We start from the raw sequence: 27,569 nt of genomic DNA, 5'->3' as shown, positions 1-27,569 counted from the left end.
AATCAAACCGCTTGGACCGCCAGTTAGTGCGTGTACGTTCTGGATTGACTGATGAACAGTGTTACAACGCTTCAAAAATAATGTTACAATGCTATGAGGCTTTTCTTCTTTTTGCTGGGTTGTCTGAAGAATAGTGTTACAACGCTTTAAGAACAACGTTGCAACGTTGCGAGGCAGAAGCCTCTCCTGCTGCAACCAGCTGCTGAGTTTGCTTCAAAACATTTTCAATTGCAACCTAATTGTAACTCTATTGACTCTAATAAAATTACAAACAATTAAACACACATTAAGACCCATAAAAAAAGAGTCAATTACAATAATTACTACAAAATTGAAGAGGAATCTAATGCCAAAACTGAAAAATATCCATATCAGCATCATTTCATACAACTTATGAAAAACACCCACCAAGCTAAAATTAACATAAATTGAGTGCTTGAACCATACTTTGATACCAATTGTTGGTGTTGACAATTAACAAGCAGAAGCAATTAGGATCTTTAGCACCTTAATTCCATTAATTTTAGAAATCAAACATGCATGTTCATAACAAAATAATAGGGTTTTTGAAATTACCTTTGTAGAATCCTCCTTCAAGCTTTGAATCTGGCTGAAATCTTCAACCCAATGCTTGAAAACCACCACTTGATCTTTCTTACTCTTCTCTAGAACCTTAGATTGGATGGTGGAACCCAAAATGAGGTTGAATCTTGAAGGGAATTAGTAGAATTTTTCAATCTTTTGTCAATGACTAGAGAGAACTCCTTCTCTCCTCAATTCACACATGCATCCTTTGTCTCAACCAAAAAAGAATTTGATTTTGATCAAATTCAGCATGCCACTCCTTTGCATCAAGGCTTGACACTAAATCAACCATGTTTGAGTGGTGTTGTGAGTGTTAAGTTGAATGGAGAAAGTAAGAAAAATCCACTCAAATTCAATTTCTTGAATTTCCTAAATTTAAATTTCGAAATGAATTTCTAATTTTAAATAATATTAATTCTAAAATTAATATTAGATAAAATTCATCAATCTTAAAATTAATTTTAAATAATTAATTAATTTAATATCAAATCTTAAATAATACCAATTCCAAAACATGAATCTCTATTCATGTATAATATTTAAATCATATTTAAATATCTTTTTATATTCCAAATTTGTTTAATTCGATAATTAAACGTATAATTATATCTTATATAACTAATAATTCCCGTAATTCCAATTTGAACGTTTCAAATTCCCTCATCACACTATTCTAAGGTTTAGTCCATTTGTGAGCTAATGGGAGGGACCTAATGAACCTACAGATCACGAGCTTCAATGATCTGTGATTAATTGGCTAAACTCTTTTAATCAAATTAATCAACATTCGTTAAATACTGAGTCACTCCATTTAAGCCTAGTAACTGCATTCACCACACTGTAGATATATTTCTGTCCACTTGACTTAACATGATTAGTAAGTCGATCCTTCACAAGTTGTTTGTATTATCAGATGGGTCAAAATTATCATTTCACCCCTGTAATACACTTGCTCCTTAAGTCTCCACTAATCCACTAATGAACAACTGGTTTATGGTCCCACCAATAAAATAAGTCCCTCTCAGTCATAGAGAAGGCAAGGCCCCTTTGTTCAAGACTAGAAGTCAGTACTTGAGGGAATAACTTTATTTGCTAACCTTGAAATGAGTAGGAGTGAATTCCATCTTGTAGGACAATGTCCCCAACTATCTACCTGATCCTATATCTAAAATGGGAGGCTTATTGAGCGGCGTTGTTGAGTCACTCTCACTTATGCAGATTAAAGAATAATCCCGAATAAATGGGAGTTCATAGTTACCTCAGGATTAAGATTGAGTTACCTTAGGTCATTAGATTAAAATAGTCAATTTTAACAATAAATAATCGTTATAATGAAAAGTGACTATTTCATGGTCTGTTCTTAGCAAAACATCTTTTGCTTAGGATGCCCCACTCGCATGTCTCCACATGAATGATTTCGGGATCACATCATTTGTATCTAATACAAAGCAGACTGCATCCATAGTATCCCCATGATAAGGTACACAACCCTATCCTTATTCTTATAGACCGTTTTGGCTATATACTCAAACTTGATCCTCCTTTATGTCTCTACATAAGGTTCAAGTATTCATACTATAGCCAGAGGTTCGTTAGTCTATTGGATTTAATTTTTACAAGTGTAATTTTACATATTCAATAACAACTTTATTGAATAAATCTCAATAATATTTTTATTGTAAATAAAATATGTTTAACTTTATAAATTGTGAATTTCAGAACATACAACCCAACAATTAGAAAAATTCTAACATAGGTCTATGTGAAATTAATTTTAAACTATTTAAAATTAATTTAACCTATGTTTGCATGCAACTCTAGATTATAGATTTTAATATCTAATTCATTAACCATATAACTCTTATAAACTAATGAATTTTAAAGCCTATAACATGCATACTAATTACATTAAAAGAATATTACAATTATATTGTCTAAGTAATGTCATATTGCATGCATCTCCTTTTTCATTAATAATAATATAACACTTATATTAAACGATTAATGATCTATATAGTAAGCATGCTTTTAATCATACATTAAAAGAAATAATATAACATTTATATTACATAAACATGTATACTATATGATATACATCAAGCATGAGCATACTTTGCAATAACCTAAACTTTAAATATAACATTTATATTTAAATATGATGCATGATTATGCTTAACCTATGGTGGAATTTTAAATCTATATGGTATACAATATGCAACATATATATTATAGAATTTAAACATACATCACAGCACATTAAACTATATAAAAGACATTAATGGACTGATATTTGGTACCCTAATAAAATAATTAAATTAATATAATCGAATTATATTAATTTAATTATTAACAAATAAAATACAACAAAAGTAGATGAAAAGCAGAAGCTTGGACTCGAACGAGTGACCTTCAGCTCGCGCGTGCGTCAACCTCGAATGGACGTAGCATCGCGATGCTAGGGCACAAAGTTGCGATGCTACAAAAATTTTCTGTCTTTCGCCTTGCGCCATAGCGTCGCGACGCTAGAGCAGAACATTGCAACGCTATAAAAAAATAGCACGTTCTCCTTGCGTCACAGCGTCATGATTCTAGGGTTGTAGTGTCACGATGCTACAGTACAAAAAGCTCGATTCTGCATCAATTAATCCTCTGAAATCCAGTGTTCTTCATAGCAACAATAACCACGAATGATAAGGACTTGAATTACACACTCGATTGCTTAAAATTAAATTCTCAAAAAACATACGAGCCCTTACAATTGATCGAATCAACAAGCAAATGAATCTAAATGCCAAATATCGGAAACATCCATTAAGCCAAAACTCATACGAATTACAACATTCATCACATGAATTCAATACATAAAATACCCACAAAAAATCAAAATTGATATCTCGAAAGCAAAACAAAGACAAAGCCATTGTCTCTGATACTAATTGAAGGGATTGAATCCCAAAGTGAAAGTGATTGATCGTACTGTCTTTGAATTGAGATTGAGAAAAACAAAATTAATTTTTACAAAAACAAAAATAAGACAAGCATATCGATTTTTCAATCCAGAAGAATCAAAGATGAAAAATATTACCTTTGAAGAACCAGAAAATCTTCAAACAATTCCTTCAAAGGTCACGATCAATACTACTATAGAAACTAATAATTATTCCACCAATGTGAACACGACTAATCGGAGTCCTCTATTCTTAGGACACAAGGAAAAGAAGTGTGGGCTTTAAGAAAATGTTGGTAGAGAGAATTTTCTTTGAATTTTTGTGAGAGTGAGAGAGAGTACAAGTGCAGGGAGATTTTCTTTTCTATATTGTGTGTTGTGTTTTACGCAGAGGAGGAATAAGAGGGCGAGGAGAAGGGAGTTACGTTAACTCCCACTCTCCCCACATTTGCTAAAATAACTCCCCTATGGGGAGTTATTTATTTATTTATTTATATTATATGAATATAAAAAATAATATTAACATAATGTTTATAATATGGTTAACTAACCATTAATAACCATGTTACATGCATTTATAATCATATTATAATGCAACCTCCTCTTTTAAACTATAGGTTTGATATGAATCAAATTCATATTAAATATTAATCTATAGAATAAAATCTATTTAAAATATTTGAATCTTATTCAAATATTTCTTTCACATATTATATAGTTTTAATTATAAATCATATTTATAATTAATTATATTTTATAATGCATCAACATACATCATATATCATATTAATCATATCAATATAAGTAATTACTTAAATTCCCATAAATAATCTGAACAATTTAAATTATTCCAAAAACAATTATTCTTTGTTTCTATCCTTAGTGAGCGAACAATGAGACCTATTGAACCTACAAATTAGAAGCTCTAATGGTATGAGATTAACCAACTAAATTCTTTAATTGGACTAATCAACATTCATTAACTGTCAGTTGCCCCACTAAAGGCCGACAATTGCACTGTTCGCACTGTAGATATATTTTTGTGTCCATTGAATATAACCAATCAACAGTAAGTTGATCATTCACAAATTACTCGTAACTACAGCTTGGTCAAAATTATCGTTTTACCCATGTAATTACATCTAACTTCTTAAATGTCATTAATTCCTCTAATGAACAAACAAGTTATAGTCCAACTATAAACTAACCCCTCTCGGGCCAATGAGAGGGTAAGACCTCATTGTTTAAGACCTGAAATCAGCTATTAAGGGAGCAATTTATCTACTTTCCCTTTCTATGGGAAGAAGTGAATTTCATCTTGTATAGTTGTGTTCCTAGCTCCTTACTCAGACAAATTCCAAAATGGTAGGCATATTAAGTCGGTGAAACAGGTCATTCTCACCCATATAAATCAAAGGTTTGTTCTCATTGACAAAAGTTCACAACCCATTCAGGATTAAAGTCAAGTTACCTATGGTCATCCTTGTGAAAAGTTAGTTTTTTTTCAAGTAACGGTGTTATATTAAGAAACCAATCATTTCATGTTCTAATCTTACATAAACTCTTTATATTGGATACCTCCTCTCACATGTCTCCACATGAACAATATGGATCATATTGTTTGTAATACTTACAACTCATGTAACAATTACAAAGTGGGTTGTATCCGTAGTATCGCTAAGTTAAGACACCCAACTTTAACCATATACTGTAGACCTTTTAGGTCATTACTTGAATACGATCCACTCATTGTCTACCATATACTGTTTAAGTTTCATAAAATGACCTTGGATCTTAGTTTATTGGATTGAGTTAATGCTATATAAAAGTCAAATAAAATACTTCTTCTTTTATTAAATAAATAATTTGTATCAATTTATAAATTACAAAATAAATGAGATTTAGGACACTAAATCCAACAACTTATAGTTGCACTCTTATGCACTATAGGAAAAGTTACGTCTATGGATATAATCATTACAAGCAAATCGATAATTCACAAGTCGTTTGTAATTACAGTTAGATCAAATATCCGTTTTACCCTTGTAATTACCCATTTCTCCTTAAGTACCACTGATCCTCTAATTAAGAATTTGTTTATGGTTCGACCGTGAACTAAGTCTCTTTCGAGCCAATTGTGAAGCCCTTTATTCAAGTCCCGAAATCAACACTTAAGGGAACTACTCATTTACTTTCCGTATATGAGAAAAAGTGAATTTCATCTTGTGAAATTACGTTTTTAGCTCCCTATTTATTCAACTCTCCAAAATGGTAGACATATTGAATCGACTACTCGAACCACTCTCACTTATACAAATCAAAGGACGAGCCCTCACAGGCAGGAGTTCATAACTCACTTAGAATTAAGATTGAGTTGCATATGCTCATCTTGTGAACTATTAATCTCTTTAATTAACAAATTTATAAAGATAAATTAAATATTTAGCAGTCCAATCTAATACAAACTCTTTGTATATGATATCTCCACTCACATATCACCACTCACATATCACCACATGAACAATTTAGATCTAACCATTATAGTAAGAGAATTAGGAATCTTCCACAATTATTGTTACATTTACTAATTGACCCTAAACGGTAAAGGTAAAAGTAATGATAAGAAAACAATGCAAAATAAACAATCTCAATTATAATCAGATTACATTTGGAAAATGTATAAGTAAACATGATCAAAAGCAATTCAATTATGTATTAAATAGAAACCATTACGATTAATCCATCAATGGAATCTCGTTGTCATTCCACTAATTTTGATTAAGAATTGATAAATGTGACCTAATTCCAATTTATTTTATCAAACACAAAAATGATTGTGCTCTTCCTGAATATTCTTTTAAGAAAAATATTTAGATACATTTTGATTATTATTATTATTTTTATTTTTGGTGGAATGCATCAAAACCATTGCTCTTCCAAAATGAATCATAAATGAACCCTTGTTGCGTTGGGTCAAGAACCACAGAAAGCAAAAACCCTCTGGCAGGGGTGGTAGTGGCACATTTCGTATGACCGCAATTTTAAACCCTTTAGCCTCCTTCTCCTTCTACGGTTTCTCCATTTCCATCAAAAACCCACAAACGCCATTCCCCACCTCCCACTTTCCCGCCCTCTGTTTCTCTCTGTTTCTCTCTCTGTGAAAGGGTTTTTGCTCATTGAGATGCCCTCAAGAACTAGTGATGCAGAAGCTGTTGCGATTAAACCCTTCGTCTTCTTCCTCAGCCCCCATTCTCTGTACTGCGGTTAAACCCTTTTCCTTTCTGCCTTCCAAGACCACCCCCTTTACCCCTAACCCATCCCACCCTCTTCTAATGTCTTCTGCTAGAGCGTTTCACAGCGCCGGCGGTGGCTCCGCCTTCTCCTCGCCTTCTCGTTCGAGTAAGCCCTCTTCTACTGCCGTCCTTTCCCGCTTTGCTGCGGTTAATTCGTCGAGAAATTGCTACTTGTGCCGAGGCACAATTGATGCTCCTGCCGCATTGCGAGCCTGGGTTGTGTTCAAGGATAATCGAAATGGGTTGCGGCCGGCGTGGCTCCACACGGATTCTGATGGGTTGTTTTCGTCTTCTTCTGGTGAGGGGTCGAATAGCTCGAGAGTGAGTGTGGCTGGTGATAATGGCGGAGATGGAGATGGATTTGTCTGTGATAATGACGAAGAAGGAAAGAAGGTTTTAGAGGAAAAGGGGTCGAAGTCGAGTAGGAGGCAGAAGGGTTTGGCTGGTGGAGGCGTGTTAGTTGGTAATCCTGATTTGTTGACTATTCCAGGAGTTGGTCCAAGGAATTTGAAGAAGCTGGTACAGAAGGGGATTGCTGGAGTGGCTGAGCTCAAGCAGTTGTACAAAGATAAGGTGAAAAAGTTTGGCCACTTGGGCTTCTAAATACTACGTTATGAATATGGTCTTCGTGTTTTTCTGTGCCTGATGTTAATTTCTGACAGTTTCATGTAATGATAGAAGCATTGAAACAATGGCGGTTTATTGTGTTTCCTTTTGAAGATGAATTAGGTTGAGTTTGGTATGACTTTTGAAAGAGTGAAAGTGTTTTTAGTTGATTAAAGTACTACTCTTTAAAGTGTTTTGTGTAAGCGTGCTTATTTAGAGGCTAGTGATTGCTATTGTAACAGTTTCTTATATATCTATAATGAATTAACAGTTCCGTATATTACAAAAATTAAATTTCTCAAAAACCAGGATTGTTCGGCTGATTAACATGTACTTAGAGAACAATAGTTGTATAGCTCGAAGAACATGATTAAAGCTTTCATGAAAAGGACTCTCTGCCTTTTTGCAGTTCTTTGGTGATTCTAGCCCGAAGATGGTTGAGTTCTTACAGAGTTCTGTTGGAATTATCCACAGAAATCATGCTGAAAGTATAACCAGTTATATAAAAGACAGTGTAGATAAAGAGTTGACTGAGGACAGTTCAAACTCAGATGCAAAGTCATCTCAGAAGAAACGGATTACATTCTGTGTCGAGGGAAATATTAGTGTTGGAAAGACAACATTCCTTCAGAGAATAGCTAACGAAACTCTTGAGCTACGTGACCTGGTTGAAGTGGTTCCAGAACCTATTGACAAGTGGCAGGATATAGGACCTGACCACTTCAATATACTAGATGCTTTTTATGCCGAGCCTCAGAGATATGCATATACATTCCAGAATTATGTGTTTGTCACAAGGGTTATGCAGGAGAGAGAGTCATCTGGTGGAATCAAGCCGCTCAGGTTGATGGAAAGGAGTGTTTTCAGCGACAGAATGGTAAGAAATATAATCTTGCTTTTTCCTTCTTTTCTCATAATACAATCATTTATTGTACCGTGGTTTCATGATTTTTCATTAATACTGAGTTTTCAATTTGTTCTAGAGTAGTTTTTTTGTTACATTAATGATTGGCATTGATGAACAAATTACCCTGCATTTTCTTCCTTTTTCCTTACTTGACTGACCATTTGAGAGAACACAACCTCACTTTAATTTAAAGCATGACACTTTTGTTTCATTGACACTATTGAAGGTGTTTGTGAGAGCTGTTCATGAAGCAAATTGGATGAATGAGATGGAGATCAGCATCTATGACTCATGGTTTGATCCAGTTGTGTCAACCTTGCCCGGGCTTATTCCTGACGGTTTCATCTATCTTAGAGCAAGCCCTGATACTTGTCACCAAAGAATGAAGTTACGTAAGAGAGCTGAAGAAGGTGGAGTCAGTTTAGAGTATCTCCGTGACTTGCATGAGAAGCATGAAAGCTGGCTTTTCCCTTTCCAAAGTGGTAACCATGGGGTTCTATCTGTCAGTAAGCTACCATTACATCTAGACAGTTCTTTACACCCCGATATCAGGGACCGTGTCTTTTTCTTGGAGGGTGACCATATGCATAGAAGTATTCAGAAGGTAATCTGCTACAACAATGCACACTATTTTACTATTTCAAAACTTAGATCCAGGGGAAAGGAGCCTATGTTTTTCTCTTTGTTCCACTTTAACTTTTCATCCTATTTGTGGTGAGCAGGTGCCTGCCTTGGTTCTTGATTGTGAACCAAACATTGATTTCAGCAAAGACGTTGAAGCTAAGAGACAGTAAGTTGCGCTTTGTGTTGTTTATGATAATTAACCCCAAAAATTAAACTTATAAACAGTTTTCTGGTACTAATGTCGATGTTGAGCTGTATATGTTTGTTCCATTTGATTGTTATTTGCTTTATGTGTGGCTTGTTAAAGGTATGCTCGTCAAGTTGCCGAGTTCTTCGCATTTGTAAAGAAGAAGAATGAAGCTTCTTCATCAACTGCTGGCCAAGACAGTGCAAATGGTTCCCAATCACAAGTAATGCTGCCAAATAAAGGATTATGGGTACCCGGTGGGAATCATTTCCCAAAATCAGCTCTAAAATCATTGGATTTCAGGCGGGCAATGTCTTTCATGTCTGGTTAGAGATCAGAACTCTCGATGGTGTTTTTTCCCAGATTCATCTCAACAGCCTACTTGTTCTATCTGTTGATTGTGGATCAATGTGTAAAAAGGCTTGCTGCTTTTAGGGCTTAGGAATGTAGGGAAAGTTTCCTGGTGTTGTTAGTGTTGGATGCTTTTGTAGGTTGTAAAACCCTCTCACTGTTAAAATGTTTGTCTAGTCATCTTTGTATGAGTTGGTGGTATCTCCAAGCATCACCCATTTTGTTGCCTTTTTTGTAGCCTGTTGGAGTTGGCAAGGTGATGGGAGTAGGCCTTGAACTTTACTATCCTACTTGTAGTGCTCCTACATATTAAATTGTTTCTTGGGTTGGAGTTTTATAAGTATTCTGACTATAATAGTCTTTATGATCAGGCGCTCACTTTTGCAAGTTCTTTGGATATTAATTGAGCTACAAAGTCTAAACTCACCAAGAACGTGATTGTAACTCATGCTTGGATTGTACATCCCTTAAATTTGAGGTGTCCATTTTTGGTGCAATGAGGAGTTTAAGTGAAGAATAGAGGTACTAATCATGTCTGCGTTTGTGACCAGAGATTTAGGTTCAATCACTTGGGGTCCCATCTGTTCTAAAAGCAAGCAAGCTAATGCCAATTGGCAACAGGCTGGTGCAGCTATAAACTAAAAGGTGATTGCGGTCGGTTCAAACCGACGCTGAACCAAACCCATTAATCTACTTTTGTGTAAACCTTAATTAAAATTTATTATTTAGACAAAATATTTCTTAAAAATATGTCTTCAAATAATAATAAATTTTATTTTAAGAACAAAAAATAAAAATTGTCTCCTAGCATGGTTGGTTTGAGTCATTCCTGAGCTCGACAAAATAGTTTGCTTGATTCCGGTCGGACAAACTTTGTAAGGGAGTGAAGATCGTTGGGATAGAATTATGAAAGTAACAATTTATAGCTTATGAATTTTAGTAACAATATAATTCATATATTTTCAATTTTGTAACAATTTATGATTTTTAGTATCTAACAATATGTAATTACTGTCTTTGTAGTTTATAAACATTTTTAGTTCCTAATCGGTTTATTGATCTACATATATAAGAAATTTAATTAAATCTTTACAATGTCTTTTGTGATAGGGATTTGTTAACAATTTTTAAAATTAAAAAAAAAATCTAATTGTTGTTTTGGCATATTCTTTTAATTGTTTTAAGGCCTCGAATGAAGTTTTTGAAGATGCTATTTCTCCTTTTCATAGACGAAGGAATTTCTGGGCAATTGGAGGGTTTGGCCCTTAATGCTATTTACGTTTGTCTTTAAAAAAATTAAATTATTACAAATTAAAATTTATGGACTAAACTGGAATCACATCCATACCTAGAAAGTAATGGCACTAAATTCTTTTATCCAAGTTCAATGACAAACTGTATTATAACCTTTAAAATATCATATCATTTATAGTTTTCATTATCTTTCTTTAATCACAATTATTCTTCATTCAAGCCAATGTCCCTTTACTTATTTATTTAATTTCAATAGTGATAGGTTTGGGAAGGCTCCAAATGGATGTTCAGAGCTGATGTTGACTGAGATTTTGGAAGTGATTACCAACCGCAATTTTTAAATTAGATGGCATTAGAAACATTAATAGCTATAGATATTTGTTGAACTTGTTTCAAAGTGAATTGTAACGAGTAGAAAAAATATATATTATAATATTTGTACATCTAGGAATAAATTTTAGATTTTTTTAGGCTAATCTTTTACATTTATAGATATAGTAAAATTGTAAATTTTGATTACTGTTTTTTTTTTTTTTTTTTAACTATACCAATTTCATCATCATTGTTGTATGAACAAAATATCTAATATATTTTATATTTTGTATACTAAACATATATCACTAATATATGATATATTTTATATGTTGTACATAAATCGTATATCAATAGTTACTATATAAAATATACTTACTATTATATATCCGATGACATATAAATATTAATTCAAAATTCATTTCAAATATAATATTGATCTATCAATAGTAGTCTATACTTGAAATTGTATTTTTGAATAAGTATTGATCTACTATTGAAAACCAACATTATACTTTGTATGGATTTTGAATAGCAGTCTATACTTGGAGTTATATTTTGATATATTTAATATAACTAATATATTTTATATTTTGTAGATCAAGTGCATATTAGTCAAACTAATATACAAAATATAAATTATATCAGATATATTACTAATATAAATATTCGCATAGACAGACATTTTATGAGTGAACCACATTAGACTTCAACTTTTGGTTATTATTTTTTTTACCCAAAAAACCTTTTGATTTATTACTACTTAAAATTCGACAATACACAATCAATATGAGCATAGCACAAATAGCATGAAATGTGTCTTCAGCCAATAAGTTGTAAGTTCAATTTCTACTTCACATATCGTTGATTTTTAAAAAAAGAAAAAATTAATTGTTAATGTTGATGCTGAAAATTTGATCAACTAATGGATTTATATTTTAGGAAAAAATGGTCGAAATGCTCTGCATGACAAAGAAAATTGAACATCGATGTTGGTCATTTAAATAGATTAATAATGCATAACTGACGCTTGGGCTCATAATTGTCCTCTTAAATTCTCAAAAAATTGTAGGAAATGGCCAAAAATACAGTAGAAAATAGGTCAATACTTTATGTCTTCATGTTGCACAGATCTATTGAAAATAATTATTAAAAGTGGTAAATGTAATTGTGCATAGTGGAAAACTGTGGAAATCTCCACATCTATCTTGAAGCAAGCAGGGACGAAAGAGTGTGGAAGATAACTTTGAAACCAAATAAACCACCAATATGGAAGATTGGAAAGGAATGCAATTATCAATTGCAAGAATATGAAAACTTGAAATATTTTTGTGAGTCAGTATGTAGCTATTAGCATTCGTTAGGAGCCATATTCATTGGTTTCTTCTACGGATTGACCAAGTTCATGGAATTCACTGTTATTGTCCAGTCCCACTTCAGATACGCGTTTTTGAATGTCTCTTCAAGATAGGGTGGACTCAGAACGAATGACCAAATCATCAAATTTAGATCCATTCATGCCCCACCAATTCACAAGGAATGTTTTTCTCTTCAGACTAATTCTTTTGCCAACTAAAATTGATGGGTTTGTTAAAATTGTTAGGGCAAATCGAAAAGGGCAAATAGATAATTGAAGGAAGATTCACGACTTTTGCAGGTAACGACACCACACCCACTTTTCTTCTATTTGATGTGTTCTATAGGAATAACTTGCAATTTTTAATCATTGTATGTTTTATATACATACTGTCTTTTTGAATATATAGGAGGCTACTTTTAACGTGTATAACGTATTTATAAATAATGTGTATTCTCTTTTGTTTTTAGTTTTTGCCTATCATTTTCAAGATGGCTCACATGGAGAAAATTATTTTCAATATACATAACATATTTGTGAAAAAAATATCGTGTATTTTTTTTTATTTTACTACCCATCTACCATATTTAAGGAATGTTAGTCATTGTGTGTTTTATATACACTCTATTTGCATAGAAATATCATGTACTTATGATGTTTATAATTGTCAAACAATATTTGAAACGTGTTTGTAATTTTTTAGATTTTATCAAAGATAAACTCGTTTTTTTTTAAAAAATATAATAATAATAAATATTGTATTCTATTCTTTATCAATAAAATTTTAGACAATTTTGTGTTTTTATTTGATAGTTGGTTTAAATTATTAGATTTTGTCTTAAACGGTCAGATTTATTTTAAATGATTAGATTTGTATTTTGAATACACCATAATCTTAGAGAGTATTTTTGTAAATTATTAAATTTGAAGTAACATGAGAATTAGTCATTCGACTATTTTCACAAAGAAAAACAGTTCGATATTTTTCAAAAATTCCCATTTTATTTTGATCATTTATCCATTTAACCCATAAATCTACCCATAACTTTAATAAACCTAAAATTAAACACGATTGTAAAAATTGACATGAGAAAAATCTCAAGTTTAAGCCCCATTTGTTTTGTGGTTTTGGGTTATTGAATTTGTGCTTGTTTTGTGGCCATTCTTTAACATGGTTAAAATTTGAAAAAACCGTGAGAGGAAGAAAAAATAAAAGGAAGAAGGAAAAAGGATATCAGTTTATACCTCCAAAATTTAGCTGTATCTATTAAAATTCTAAATTAATAATTATATCAATTAAACTCCGAACTTCTACAAATATATCATTTGTATCTTTTATTATTATGTTTGGATAAATATCATGTGAGACTTATAATTTTATCAGTTTTATTAAAAAAAAATTTGAACTCCTAATTAACATTGCTTTTAACAATTATATATGCATCAATTTTAGTCGTTTATTTTATTAATTGACATTGGAAGAAATCTACCCCTCTAATAAAAATTATTAAATTAATAATTTTCAAATTAATCTTAATTTAAAAGTCTAATTGAAATAGTTATAAATCTCATGGCATATTTTTCAAACAAAAACTTCGATCAAAATTAATACTGTTTAAATTAATATAATTATATGAAAAAAGATACAAATCTCGAAATTTAGAGTTTGTAGCACAATTGTTTCCACGGCAACCGCCAAAATCGAAGAAAATTGATTGAAAAAGCTGCATGCTTTAAAAAGTAGACAAGTATCATTTATTATCCTGAATCTGCTGTGTATTGATTTAACTATGTAAACAAAGCCAACCCAACTCTTCTTCCATTCCATTACCATCCATTTTAATTCTCCCTTCAAGTTTTCAACTGCAAAGTTGCTGTTTTCAGGGTCTTCCCCATTTCTCAAGCTCTTTTCGAAATTATCCTGATTCCCAAATCAAATCTTGCTATTTGTTACACGTCTGCCATTATTATTCCTTCTTCCACCGAGTAATAAGATCCTGAGGCGATTTGTAAACATGGGTTGTTGTTGTTGTTTTCATTTCACACGGATTCAGCTTTAAAAGTCTTTGCAAATTCGATTTTGAAACCTCAACTCGGCACGACCCTTTTCTTTTTCCCTTCTTTTTTGTTTCCTTTCTTATTCAACAACTCTCCCTTTTCTTCTTTTCATTCTTTTCACCCACTCCCCCTAACTAAACTCTTGACAAAAAATCTCATGGTGAAACAAATCCCCCGCAAGGGGGCGGACATAACCCCCAATTTCTCGCCTTAGACTTCGTTTTTCTTTGGATTCCTCCTGATTTCTTTTGGTCTTGAGTCCAAAAACTTTGTGGGTTTTGTTTGGAATTAGGTTCTGAATAATGGGTAATAGCCTAATTTGCAAGTCAAAGAAGGATGTCAAAGAGATTGGATCTAGAAGCAAGAGAATGGGTCGGTCTCAGAGGAAGTTGCAGAGTGAGGAAGAGTATTTGCAGAAGCAAGCTCTTTCCTTAGCTCTTCAACAGCTTCAATTATCTCAGAGGTTTGATGGATCCACTTCGAAAAGAATTGGGTCGACAAGCTCTCGAAGACGCAATCTATCCGATCCATTCTCTAATGGGAAGCAGGTGGGACTTCATTTTGTTTGTTTCTTTCTTTATACTTTGGATTACATGTTTTGTGGATGATTGAATCTTTCAAGAAAAGTGGCTTATCATGATTAAGCTCTGTTTAATTTCATGGTCGATTGCCTTTTAGGAATTTTTCATATTTTATAATCTTTGCGAGTCTACTTTTCAGTTTTAAATAGTTTATTTTCCCCTTGTGGTTGACCTTTTCAGGCTATCATTACTATGTTCTTTTTATCAGTATTGGAGAATGAATGATCTTTGCTGCTTAATTATAGATGTCAGAAAGCAACTTTTAGGAAATTAATCTACCATGTGATGCAAATTATGAGAAGTCTACTAAATCCATGAATAGGAAGTAAAAGATTGTTGCAATGTAATCACTAATCAGCAGGATCTTAATGAGTTTTAGACCTCGTGAGCTATGGTTTTCATGGCCATATAATGTAATAATGACATTGATGCTTGCTTTGAAGACTTGCCGTTTATCGGTCAAGCAAGTTTATCATCGTTTGAATGATTTTGTGACCAAGATCTATTACACAAAGTTTACGGAGATTTATGTTGTCTTCCTCTCAGGGTCAGGGCAAGAGAGATTCAAAGTTGTGTGGAGCAGATGTGACTTCTGGTGAAGTAAATCTGCAGGTGAGGCTTATTTCTTTTTCGTTCTTTGATTATTTTTTGTTGTGGTTTTGCTGAAGTTGAATGTTTTTACATAATATGTTTCATTTTTCTTTTTCAATTTTACTTCTTGCTACGTCAATCACCAAGGAAAAAGATACTCTTGTGTAAGAATGGGGAAGTTCTTGCTTCAAATCTTCTGTGATTTTCATTCTCTTAGAATTGCCCTAAGTTGTACATTAGTGTATTACTCAATTTCTGTTTAGCTAGATCTTGACTAGGGGTTAATATTTATTATTTTTGCACCTGCCAAAAAAATTATGGTGAATTTGGTACGCTTTTGGAACTGGTAAAAAATGCTTTTAGCTACAAACTTTTTATAATGTTTGGTTATAAAGTCAAAAAGTAATATTTTAATATTAAAAAACACTTAAAGGAGCTTAAATGTGCTTATAAAAGCATTTCATTGGTGTTTCTGAAAAAGTGCTTATAGAAAAGTAAGCACTATTCTCAAAAGTTATCCCGAACTTTTAAAGTTAATCTCATATGACATTTTAACTAGTGTTTTTTTTAAGTGAAGCACATTTTGATATGCACCTTGAAAAAACAGTCTAGATTTTTTTCTATGTACTTCCAATTAGGCAACTAAATGCAATACAACAATTATGTGCTCTTTAGTATCTGAAAACACTTTTTACCATCTTGAAACTCATGCCTAACCCGTGCCTAATGTCCAATTGGAGACATTTTGCAATGATGAATGCTGGTTAGTTGTAATAATTAACCTTCAAATTTGTTAGTGCCCGAACTCATTAACAAAAACTTTGGAGAAAAAAAAGGAAAAGTAAGAGAAACAAACAGTTGCTAGCCTACCTGTTATCAGATTCTGTACCCTTAACACTAATCATCTCACTGTTTCATGCAGAAAGAAACATGACGGTTTGTTTCTTCAGTAAGACTGTCTAATGAGGCATAGATGTCTATTAAATTTTGGAGATGTATAATGTTAAATTTAGCTATCTTTCATACCACGAGTGGGGTTTTCATTGATGGAGTTATCATATCATTTTGCAGGCACCAGATTTTCTGGAAAATCTGAAAGAGAAAAAATTTGTTTTAATTCATGGTGAAGGATTTGGAGCTTGGTGCTGGTACAAAACAATTTCTCTACTGGAGGAAGTCGGATTGTCTCCTATAGCCATTGATCTCAAAGGTTCTGGTATTGATCTAACAGATACAAACAGGGTGAATACCATAGCAGAGTATTCAAAGCCATTGACTGATTATCTACAAGATCTTCCTGATGATGAAAAGGTTGGATAATATATATGGAGTTGTTTGTTTGAGAGCTTAGTTTAAAGATTTTCCTTCCAAAAGTTGTTTTTCTTAACTTGTTCTTAAGGGTGGTCTGGTTTTAAAGACAATCAACTTCTTCTAGTTGAAAATTTTCAGTGCCATTTAAGGAAACTTCAATTGCTTTTTGGTTGTGTATATGTTAACAATAGTTGGTATTTTGAAGGTTGTTCTAGTTGGCCACAGTAGTGGAGGTGCTTGTCTTTCTTATGCATTGGAACATTTCTCAAATAAAATATCGAAAGCAATTTACGTCTGTGCGACGATGGTAGCTACTGGCCAGAGACCTTTTGATGTATTCATGGAAGAGGTATATAGTTAGCTATAGAAAATCGCTTATCTTGGCATCTTAAGAACTTTCTGTTCTTCATGTTGATGATGTAAACTAAGCGAGCAGTTTCTATGGCTTAATATCAGACTATGTGCATCTTGAACAATATATAACATTTTGTAATATGATATGAGATATTTACACACAAATGAGCTTCCATTTTATGCATACATGGAATTGGTTGTCTAAATTTGTTTTTCTATATTCCCCATGGATAATTGTTTTGCAGCTTGGATCTGGAGAGATTTTTATGAAAGATTCGAAATTTTTGATCTATGGGAATGGAAAAGATAAACCGCCTACAGGATTCATGTTTGAGAAAGAGCAAATCAAAGGGTTGTACTTCAATCAATCTCCTACCAAGGTATTTTCTGACCTTTCCTGAATAATTGCTTGCAATGGTCTTTTTTTTTTCTCTTCTTTTCTAAAATTATTTTCCTTTTAGAGTTTTCTAAACCATTTGAAAGAACTGTGACTAGGGGGCTTTGAAGGTTATTATCCCATTCATAACTTTGGGAAGATATTCTGTGTTCAATGTTGAAAATGAATGTGAAACACGACTGTATGGTTTTTCTTTCCGTGTGGTATATCGATATTGTAGATCAATATTTATGAATTCCGCTCAACTAGTGGTTTATTTTTAGTGAAGTATCTAAGTTCGGTAATGATCATGAACTCCAAGTTTGGTTTAGAATCCTTTCCTGTATATGTTCGTAGTTTATTTTTTTGAGTACTAGGAAGCAAGCTTTTGCATAGAAAGCTTGTTGAAGTTGTTCATTTTTGATTAGTTTCTGAGTGTGTTTATACATGAAGATGTGATGTGAGTGAGCTGAACGCTAAAATGGTTGGTGGCAATGCAGGATGTTGCTTTGGCAATGGTTTCAATGAGACCCTTCCCACTGGGTCCAGTCATGGAGAAACTCTCATTATCCCCAGAAAACTATGGAACCGGTCGCCGATTCTTCATTCAAACGCTCGATGATCATGCACTCTCACCCGATGTTCAAGAGAAGTTGGTCAGGGAAAACCCACCTGAAAGAGTTTTCAAGATAAAAGGCAGTGACCACTGTCCGTTTTTCTCTAAGCCACAATCACTCCACAAGATCCTCCTGGAAATTGCTCAAATACCATAAACTAGGCTCACTCTCAATCTGGCTCATAGAAAGAACAAAAAGATTTTTTTTTTTTTTAAATTTCATTTTTAAGTTATTTATAGCAGAACAAAAAAAAAAAAAAAAAAAAAATCTTGGATTCAGATAACCCATTTTCTGGTGTTAGAATTTTAAGCAATATAAAATGAAAACCAAAATCTTTCTTATAGAAATATAATGTTGAAATAAAATGAGAAGTAAAAATATGATCACAGGAAATAATAAAATCATGGATTTGTGATCCAACTATAGCAATGAATAATCTTTTAATGGCAATTCCAAAAAAGCACACTTTATATCAAAAAAATGGATTTGAAAAAATAATTGGATAAGTAAAGGGCGTCGGGCAGTGTGATTAGAATAATCTGAATTTGTTTATGATTTTTATAATATACGTATTGTACTTTATTTCATTAGAAAAATCGAGCATAATCAATTAGATTGAGTTGTAACTTTTGATATTAAATTTTATCTTGAGTAGAGCATAATCAATTAGACTCAGTATGATAATCAACCAGACTCAATACAATATAAGATGTCTAAAAGGCCAAAAAAAAGTTGATAATTTGACTCTTTCATATATATCTTTATTCTTAATAAGTTAACTTTCGATATTATATTTTATCTTGAGTAGAACATAATCAACTAGACTCAATACGATAATCAATCAGACTCAATACAATATAAAATGTTTAAAAGACCAAAAAAAGGTTATGCTGAGTTGATAATTCTACTCTTTCATATATATCTGTTTATTCTTATTAAGTTAATTTTCGATATTAGATTACATTTTATCTTGAGTACAATTAAAGGACGGGAGATTGAACCTCTGATCTACAAAGTACTACTATTAAGTCAAACTCAATCTGACCTCAAAACATGAGAATGGACAGTTAAATGCAACTGTGCAACTAAAGCAACAAAAAAGTCATTTGGTTCATGAATCTATGACGTATGAAGGAAAAGCCTTGGAATCAAATGAATAAAGTTCATCAGATCAAATGGTACAACCATAATCTGGAATTTTAACACACAGGAAAAATAATTAAGACTGATATATTAGACGATAGAAACACATCATAATCCATCACATTTTTCATATACGACATGAAATAGTATAACTTTGATGTTTCTGATTCACTGCCCCACGCATAGAATCAAGTACAATTGTGTACCAACCACGCCCAGTGAGATTATGGTAAGTAGAGCACTACTAGGTACTTCCTACATTCAACTTCTAAGGGAAAAAAAACTTGGCACATGACCAAAACATCAAGCAATGGGAAAATTGGAATCTCCCTCTTGGCTTTGATCTCCTGTCACTCGAGCCATGTATGTATGTACATGGCACGTTCCTCCAGGTGAAGCAGTCACACTTGGTATGTTTGGGCAAAAAATCAGATCATACCAAACCAAAATCCACAACCATATTTGGTCTTCAACCAAAGAAACTTCGATTTCGTAAAACCAAAAATCCATAGAACGCACATTCGGTCTTCAACCAGAGAACCTTGTGTTTTGTAACCACCTGTATACGACAAAACAATTGCAAATCTTGCAATCCAGTTCACGAAACCTATTACTGTTACCAACTGCTTCCAGGGCATATCTCCATTTTACATGATGCCTTCTGAGGATGTGCATTAGTCCTCAGAATGGAGATAATCCCCCTGGAAGTTTGAGGAACCATAGTCCTGTCTGGATGCCATTATCTGTTAGATAACATAGATATTGTCATGATCCAATGAAAACAAATATATGTCCTTATCAAAATAATAAACGAAAGACCTAAAGACATTAAAAAAAAACAATATTCAGGCAATATACGGTAGAATTATGACTCTAACAGCAGATATGTGCCGACTTCAAGGAGAATGCATGGCAACAGTGAGGAAGGAGATGTGAGGAATTTCATTGAAGCTGTCATTTATTATCCCCATTTCAGTTCACATTTTGGAACCCCTATGATGACAGTCTCAATGATAGCTTATGCGGCCTGGATATTATAGCAGTAGAGCAGTACATCTTTCAGCCAAATAATAATATTAGTAATGATAAGTAATAACCTTCATAGCCAGAAACAATAATAAGCTCACCCCTTCTGATAAATTTTTGAACCTTGTCTGTGTCCGTCCGTGTTATTTCTTAATGTAAATGCACACCGACATCATTTAACAAATTACAGTACATGTTATCTGTTGGTTAATTGGAAGACCTTTCTGCATTAACTTGGGGGTTCACTCTTTCTCATAAATATTTCATCACAAATTCACATCCATCAAATATTTTGCGTCCTATTTCCTATAAAATAGTAATAAAATGAAATAAAATAATGAACTTCATAGCAACTAAAACATACACGAAGACATTACCATAAACAACTAACAAGCTGATTAACATGCCAAATTATCGAGTGCTAAGAGGAACAAACTATCATGAGTTGCATGCCAAATTATATATCAACAAATGTTAGCATAATGGATTTAAACATGTGCTATATTTACTGCAAACCAGATTCTTTAGTTAATTTTGACCTTCATCAGTCAGTTGGACGTCTTTAGAGACAAAAACCTCTTAAGATAGTCTTGCTCTTTTATCTTAAAGGAGAAAACACATTGCTAATTTGTAAAAGGACTCACATGATTTAAATATGCTAAGAACCTGAAGATGACTTCTGAACCCATACTTGTTTCTGCGTAGGCATGAAAGAAAATAAGTTTTTGAAAAGAAGTGATCTTGTAACACAAGAAAGACAACCACTAGCTTGGATGCAGAGGCATACCTCATGACCACCAGCAACACCTCTTTTGGATGGCTTCCCTTCATTTGGGTTCAAAGACCCATCATCCTTCATAACATGGGCAGCCCCCCGACGTCCAACATGTCTAACTGAACCTAAAAAGAGCACATGTTTTAGATTAACTAAAACTAGAAAGTACTTATAAATTTTCCTAAAATGGGTGGACAACGTAAGAAAAGTTTGTGAGAAAGTACAACCATTCTCCACTGAACTGTTACGCCCACTCACAGTGGTTGTAACATCCCCTGTCCTGCTTCCATGAACATCTTCTTTCATTTCCCCACGGTACGCTGTAAGCACACAAGGATATATAGGGTTATAATTTCATATGTGAAACATAAAGTATCAATATAAATTACTCAGCTTATCAAGCAGAATGATTTGACACAATGATCAAGGTTCGATACTTCGATAATATGATTGTATTTGTATATATAACGAAGTAGTCTCTTTATCTCCAAAGGAATATAATAGTAGTACCTTCAACTGAGTCAGAAAGCAAGTGACTAGATTGTGAAACAGAGGATTCCTCAAGTTGTGAGACTGAGGCATCTGAACGACTGCGTGGCGCCCAGACCCCACGATCAGGTCTATCTTTGTTTCTTATTCGTTTTTCTTGCTTCTCATTACCACTACCCAGGCCATGAAGTTCCTTTTTACTAAACTTACCATCTGGAGCCCTTTTTCCATCCCCTTCTGAGCCAGATGGATTCGGTTCATTACTGGACATATCATTAGACCCAGATCGAGCATTAATGGGACGAGGTGGTCGCTTCCCATTGTCTGAGTTCAGGATCTGAATTTTTGGATGAGACTGAGCTACTGATGAATTCTGTCCGTGACGTGCTTCATTATTTAAAAGGATGCTTCTGATCATGCTTCCACTAGCCTCACGCCTCTGATTATGTTTTGATGCACTTGCAGGAGAAGTCTCAGAAGATGTAGCACTCTGCAACTGTAACATGCCATCAGAAACCTGGAAAGGTATCATTATCCATGAAATAGATAAGTGTAAAATACGAGGCAAAAGAATGGAATTTGTGCCCTCCCAGAATTAGCCTTGAGTGAGAGTGGAGATCATTCACGGAAGTTCATAATTCTAAATAAAGAGAGTAATGAAAGTTGTAATTGCATAAGTAGTCAGAGAACCAAAGAAACATACATGAGAGATATCTCGCTCTTTCCCCTTGAGAAGCAGAATTTTTTTCTTTCCAAAGTCAGCTGTAACATATGAAACAGAGCTTTCAGATTCTAGACTGCATGTTCATTATAAACATGTAGAACATATTGATAAATTAAAAGAAATAAGTGTGTAGCAAGTCCAGTGTAGCGAATGAACATAATTCAAAATTTCAGACAACATGCAATATCAACTGGACAACCTTGTTTATTTCTTCCTTTTCCTGAAAAACATAATTTGATAAAACAAAGCAAAGGTTCCCCTTCCCATCTCTCAAATATATCACTTTCAAGGGTTTAAGGTAATAATGCATATGTTAAAATACAGGTCCAAATATTACAGTCCTGCAATCTGCACATCACAATATGGCAAAATCCCAGAAAGAAACAATAAGATCATTATTAATAAAGAGAAAAATGAAAATTTCAAGAACATTACTACAGGGCTCAGGGTAATTTGAAATGGGAGAAATGTAAAGTAGATAAAAGAACTCTTCCAAAAAGAAAAAAGGAAAAATATAAAAAAAAGTCCAATCATAATAAGCATGCATTGGAAAAAATTATTTGAAAATTGCAAGTAGGCAGCGGAGTAGGGCATGAAGTGTTCAGATTTTAAATCAAATAGGCTAACGTTCCCCTGCTCCTCAATGACTATTAACACTGAATTGCCAATAGAGTTTAAATCAGACTCATTCTCAACCATCTAACAATAAAATATCGGATCAATAACTTTAGAACAAAACAAAAATGACAATTTTAAATGATGTCCTTGACCACAAAGGAATATCAATAGACATACCTGTAACAACATCCGAAATTCCAATTCCACTTGAAGTAGCTGACTGATCCTCTCGCCTGGGCACCAAAATGAAATTTGACTTGTCTCTGCGGTTTGTGTTCTTCACACTGTCCTTTAAAATATACTGCATGTATAACAGAAAATATAACTAAAATCTTCAGACAAAATATAGAGAGACAAATTGTTCAAAAAAAAGGATAGCAAGAAGTAAGTATGAAATCTAGGGGGCAAAAAACTAAATCATCAATTCCAACATTCATGGTACATGATCTTGAGGTGGTCCTGTATGATACAGTTTATACCACAGTCAGGAAAAACTTAGACAAACACATACTATCCAAGAAGTTAGAAACTTTAGGTTGGTTTGCGCAGAGCCAACACCATCCATATCATTACTTTCAACTTCCCCTCACTGTAAAGGATAGAACTTCCAGGAATGTCAAGTTTTTTGAGTGGCAGGACTCGGAGTAAGGACTTGCATTAGGGAGTTAACACTACAGATTATATACAGAGGCAATCTTCCTTTGCGTTTGGGCTGTACAAATGCATTCATAACAGGGAAGCATTTGAGGATTTAGATCACATCCTTTAAAGATGGCAGTTTGCTACCTTGATTTCCAACTTTTGTTGAGGCCTTTGGAGTTTTTTTAGGTTTGTAATAGAAATTGTGGTCTTCTGTTATCAAGATTTTAAAATATTTCACTAGATTCTTTTTGTTTTATGGAATATTTGATTAGAGAGTAATGGGAGAATCTTTAAGGATGTTGAGAGGTCTTGGGAGGAGGTTGGGTCCCTTGCTGGTTTAACGCCTCTCTTTAGGCATATGTAATTAAGGACTTGTCATTATCCTTAAGGAATTTTCCTTCATTTAGTTAGTTAGAAAGATTCTGCAACACCATCCCTAGATCTAAGACAAGCCAACAAAGCTTATTTTCCCGAAAACAATAGGGGGGAAATAGTGAAGACACTAGCGAGTAACAAACACACACTTCGGACTTTAGAACGCAAGAAAAAAATAAACATTGAGAGTAGCACATGCCTTCTTCTTCTCCATCCCTCGCTTCATGGAATTCAACTCAGGCTTTCTAGAGGATGCTGCCCCACCTCTTTTGACCTTCCGAGGTACTGAAGATCCCTATTGAACCAAAATACTTAGCATGAGATAAATGAGAAAATGAAATTTTAGAAATTGGAAGAGTAAAAATCTTCAAGACCACATAGATAACCATCCTAAGAGTCTTTGGATTCATATAATGCATGGAATTAACCCATATGACATGAAAACAAACTGAAATCATTACACAAGCAACAGATAAATTCAAACGACGAAATGTCACCTTAATCTTGAAGTGAATTTATTAATATTAATCTCTACATGGGCAGAACCAATACCTTGTGAAGTAGAAAAAATAAAGAAAAATTAACTGGTTCCAACCTTCATTTTAGTAAACAAGTAGTTCCACTTTCTCTGTATTTTTAAAATATAGCACACAGGCCCATGTATTAGAATACAGCAAGCTCACCTGTGTTCCACTTTCAACTGCTCGTTTCTGGCGAACAAACTCCATGAGAGGGGTAACAATTGGAGCTTCTTTTGCAGCACCTGTAAACAAAAGTAGAAACATAAAACTTCAAGAATTATCCGAATTAGGAGTGAATAGTATCTCTATGGCAGTTCATCGAAAAGATACAGAATGACTATTCCGCAACTTATTGGCACTCTATTTTGCATCATAAACATATTTGGCGCTCTTCCAATGACTTTATGAATGCAAGTAATGTCAATAAGCCAGACAGTGAACATAATAACAAACCAGATTGCTCTGCTTCTTTCCTTTCCAACTGTATTTCAGCACTTGGAAGATGCTCGGCAGGTTTAGCAATGAGTTTGAGGAACTCCAAATAATCTGGATCTGCTTTCATCGAGAAAAGAAAATTTACACAACACAATAAGCAATACAAAACAAGAACAAACACTTATTCCATCTTCTCACTACTTGATCATTACCTTTGTATATTGTCCCCTCACGACCATCCTTTTTGGTAGATGATCTGGGAACACGCTGTGAAGGTGCATATTCAACCACAGCCTTATACTGAGCACCTGTAATCATTTGACTAGAATAAGAGACTCTAAAGATGTGGAATGAAAATGATCCGAACATTAAACATTCTCTCAATCTCGAAGGTTATGTGTAGTCAATTGGAAAATGCACATCAGAAAACATGAAAGGGAGTAATCTGTATTAAGCATTGGTGTCACTCATAAAATCGTTATCTCCCACATCTCAGAATTCTCAGAAAGGGGTTGCGCTTCAGTGAACCACCCACCAAATCCATAAGAAACGAGAAGCTACAGAAAGGTTCAACACAGGAAAAAAAGAAAAAGCTTTCGGCTTTACCCTTCTCATTAACGAAAATATGGCCATCAAAGAACTCCGCAAACTCAAAAACATCTTCAGGTCTGGTAAAGTCTATGTAGGCTCGAGCGTATCTCTGGTCCTTCTGACTGCAAAATTATTTCAGAAGAAACCTCTGAATGAGTAAAAAACCTTCAGTATCGTGAGCTGTAGTCCATAGAAACCAAGAGAAAAGATAAAACAGGAAGCATACAACTGAGGAGGCGATTGTAAACAGATAAACACAAAGCCTAGAAGGATTGCTTGAATTAGTTTGGCCGAGATGACGATCATAGACAACAATTGGGCATGAAATTGGAGGGGTGTGGGTGTCCTACAGCATTCAATCTAATCTCTAATCACACCAAACCCCTCAATAAGGCGCGCAAGGGGGAAGAAAGAGCATAAAGCACAAAAACGCACAATACGAGAAATACCCAGTTCGCGAATTAGGCTTATTGAACATCCAGATTTCTGAAAATTGAAGACGAGAGACATAATAACAACATAAAAGTGAAAAACCCAGTTCGGAAAAGTAATTTGTGGTGAATAGAGAAAAGTGAAGAGAGAACTTAAAAAGAGAAAAAGGGTGGAAGGGAAGAAACCTGGTCTTTCCGGGACGATAGTAAGACCAATTGAAGCGACCACCGAATCGATCATGAATATGGTGGAAGAGATCTGAGTGAGGAAGAGAAGGGGGCAAGTGCCTAATCACTACTTTGGTCCTCTCCAACGGGTCCTTCATCTGAAAAACCCCTGCACTGCGAACACAAATTCAGAATTCCCTTCCGGCTTTTGGTTTCTAAATTCTCAACAAGTCAAGGGAGAAGATGTTTTTGGGAAGTTTGGGAATTGGGGTTACTAACGCTAACGACGAGAGTTCGGAGAAGGTGAAACCAACGAAAGCTTCCCAACTCTTTTGGGCTCCTTCCACTCTTACCAGGCCCACTAAAAACTCCCCCTTCGCCCCAACTAAAGGCCCAAACTTTTTCTTTCCCCGTTCTTCTTCTAACTTTTGGAAATCTAAAATGGCGGCTCTTTATCTGTTTCGTGGGCAGAGATGTTCAAAGGACGGGCTGAGGCTAGGAATGGCGGCTCTTTATCTGTTTCCTGTTTATACTATCTAAAAGGTGGAGAAATTATTTATTTCCATTTTTATCCCTTCTAGCTGATGATTATAGGAATATACTAGGTAATTTGCATAATAAATATTAAATATATTATTTATTTAGTTTATTTATTTTAAAATAATATCAAATTTTTAATTATTATTATTTTTTTTTGTAATTACCCTTGATTTAAAAGCACAAATCTTGATTTTTATTCACCTTTATTTCAAAATGATAGCATTGTCATGATAAACAAAATAAAATTTTGTTTCAATTTTAATTTTTCTTACAAGATTGTCTAAGATCAAATCAAATTAAAATTCGAATCTAGTCACTGAATATCTAGCAGCTCTTCAACCCATTTGGGCTAAGCTTACTCAAGCTAAAATTAGTAAAGATCATCTTTGTCTTTTTAAGGTTTTACCGGCTTTGCACAGAATATGAACCATGTCAAGGGTATGCGATTGTCTGCAACGTGTCAAGGGTTCATTGAATCTTCATCAAAGTTTTCCTATCAGCCACCAATGCAACTTGTGATGTGACACCCACCACCCATGTCATGTCATGCCTCAACACTTGTAGCTTATGCGATCATCAGACTACTAAAGGATATTCTGCACAGAAGTAGTAAAATTAGACTGAAATGTAAATATGTTATGTTTAAAAGTATGCGATCGCATGATTCACTTTTTGTATAGATTTATTGGTAAAAATTATCTAAATTTCATGCCTTTGCCTTATTATTTTAAATGAACGAGATAAAATAATTTGTATTTCTACAAGTTATCACACCCCAAA

General features: G+C 33.7%; 3 protein-coding genes across 6 annotated transcripts; 2 read left to right on the top strand and 1 right to left on the bottom strand.

Annotated features, from left to right (window-relative positions):
* Positions 1-6,495: 6,495 nt before the first annotated feature.
* LOC120080252 lies at positions 6,496-9,870 on the top strand. Its single transcript, XM_039034868.1, has 5 exons — positions 6,496-7,398; positions 7,841-8,308; positions 8,565-8,942; positions 9,061-9,128; positions 9,270-9,870. The coding sequence occupies exons 1-5, from the start codon at positions 6,733-6,735 to the stop codon at positions 9,478-9,480; spliced, it is 1,791 nt and encodes a 596-aa protein (XP_038890796.1). The 5' UTR covers positions 6,496-6,732; the 3' UTR covers positions 9,481-9,870.
* Positions 9,871-14,188: 4,318 nt separating this feature from the next.
* On the top strand, positions 14,189-18,727 carry LOC120080532 (putative methylesterase 14, chloroplastic). The gene is made up of 6 exons (XM_039035219.1): positions 14,189-15,029; positions 15,609-15,674; positions 16,725-16,964; positions 17,170-17,313; positions 17,564-17,698; positions 18,195-18,727. The coding sequence occupies exons 1-6, from the start codon at positions 14,784-14,786 to the stop codon at positions 18,465-18,467; spliced, it is 1,104 nt and encodes a 367-aa protein (XP_038891147.1). The 5' UTR covers positions 14,189-14,783; the 3' UTR covers positions 18,468-18,727.
* A 781-nt stretch (positions 18,728-19,508) lies between these two features.
* Positions 19,509-26,548, bottom strand: LOC120079831 (regulator of nonsense transcripts UPF3). 4 transcript variants are annotated; one of them, XM_039034249.1, is made up of 13 exons: positions 26,268-26,548; positions 25,666-25,772; positions 25,272-25,367; positions 25,078-25,176; positions 24,787-24,866; positions 24,303-24,398; positions 23,264-23,387; positions 22,448-22,506; positions 21,766-22,261; positions 21,483-21,575; positions 21,268-21,374; positions 21,125-21,177; positions 19,509-20,197 (listed from the first exon to the last, which is right to left on the bottom strand). In XM_039034249.1, the coding sequence occupies exons 1-12, from the start codon at positions 26,405-26,407 to the stop codon at positions 21,139-21,141; spliced, it is 1,536 nt and encodes a 511-aa protein (XP_038890177.1). In that variant the 5' UTR covers positions 26,408-26,548; the 3' UTR covers positions 19,509-20,197; positions 21,125-21,138. The 4 variants fall into 4 exon arrangements, with proteins under 4 accessions (XP_038890177.1, XP_038890178.1, XP_038890175.1 ...); XM_039034250.1 differs by having other exon boundaries at positions 21,268-21,380; positions 21,766-22,240; XM_039034247.1 differs by having other exon boundaries at positions 21,268-21,380; positions 26,268-26,547.
* Positions 26,549-27,569: the final 1,021 nt, after the last annotated feature.

Source organism: Benincasa hispida, chromosome 6 (genome assembly GCF_009727055.1).
Source record: "Benincasa hispida cultivar B227 chromosome 6, ASM972705v1, whole genome shotgun sequence".
Classification (NCBI taxonomy): domain Eukaryota; kingdom Viridiplantae; phylum Streptophyta; class Magnoliopsida; order Cucurbitales; family Cucurbitaceae; genus Benincasa; species Benincasa hispida.
Note: the sequence above shows the minus strand (reverse complement) of the source record. Positions and strands in the feature narration are given on the sequence as shown.

Bases quoted from the DNA above. Each gene is read 5' to 3' on its own strand.
- LOC120080252 (XM_039034868.1), top strand. From the start codon at position 6,733: ATGCAGAAGCTGTTGCGATTAAACCCTTCGTCTTCTTCCTCAGCCCCC. The intron at 8,943-9,060 runs GTAATCTGCTAC...TGTGGTGAGCAG, and splicing joins TGCATAGAAGTATTCAGAAG to GTGCCTGCCTTGGTTCTTGA. The intron at 9,129-9,269 runs GTAAGTTGCGCT...GGCTTGTTAAAG, and splicing joins GACGTTGAAGCTAAGAGACA to GTATGCTCGTCAAGTTGCCG.
- LOC120080532 (XM_039035219.1), top strand. From the start codon at position 14,784: ATGGGTAATAGCCTAATTTGCAAGTCAAAGAAGGATGTCAAAGAGATT. The intron at 15,675-16,724 runs GTGAGGCTTATT...ATCATTTTGCAG, and splicing joins CTGGTGAAGTAAATCTGCAG to GCACCAGATTTTCTGGAAAA. The intron at 17,699-18,194 runs GTATTTTCTGAC...GTGGCAATGCAG, and splicing joins TCAATCAATCTCCTACCAAG to GATGTTGCTTTGGCAATGGT.
- LOC120079831 (XM_039034248.1), bottom strand. From the start codon at position 26,407: ATGAAGGACCCGTTGGAGAGGACCAAAGTAGTGATTAGGCACTTGCCC. The intron at 23,388-24,302 runs GCATGTGCTACT...TTATACATGCAG, and splicing joins GAGGGATGGAGAAGAAGAAG to TATATTTTAAAGGACAGTGT. The intron at 22,507-23,263 runs GTATGTCTATTG...CATATGTTACAG, and splicing joins AATTTCGGATGTTGTTACAG to CTGACTTTGGAAAGAAAAAA.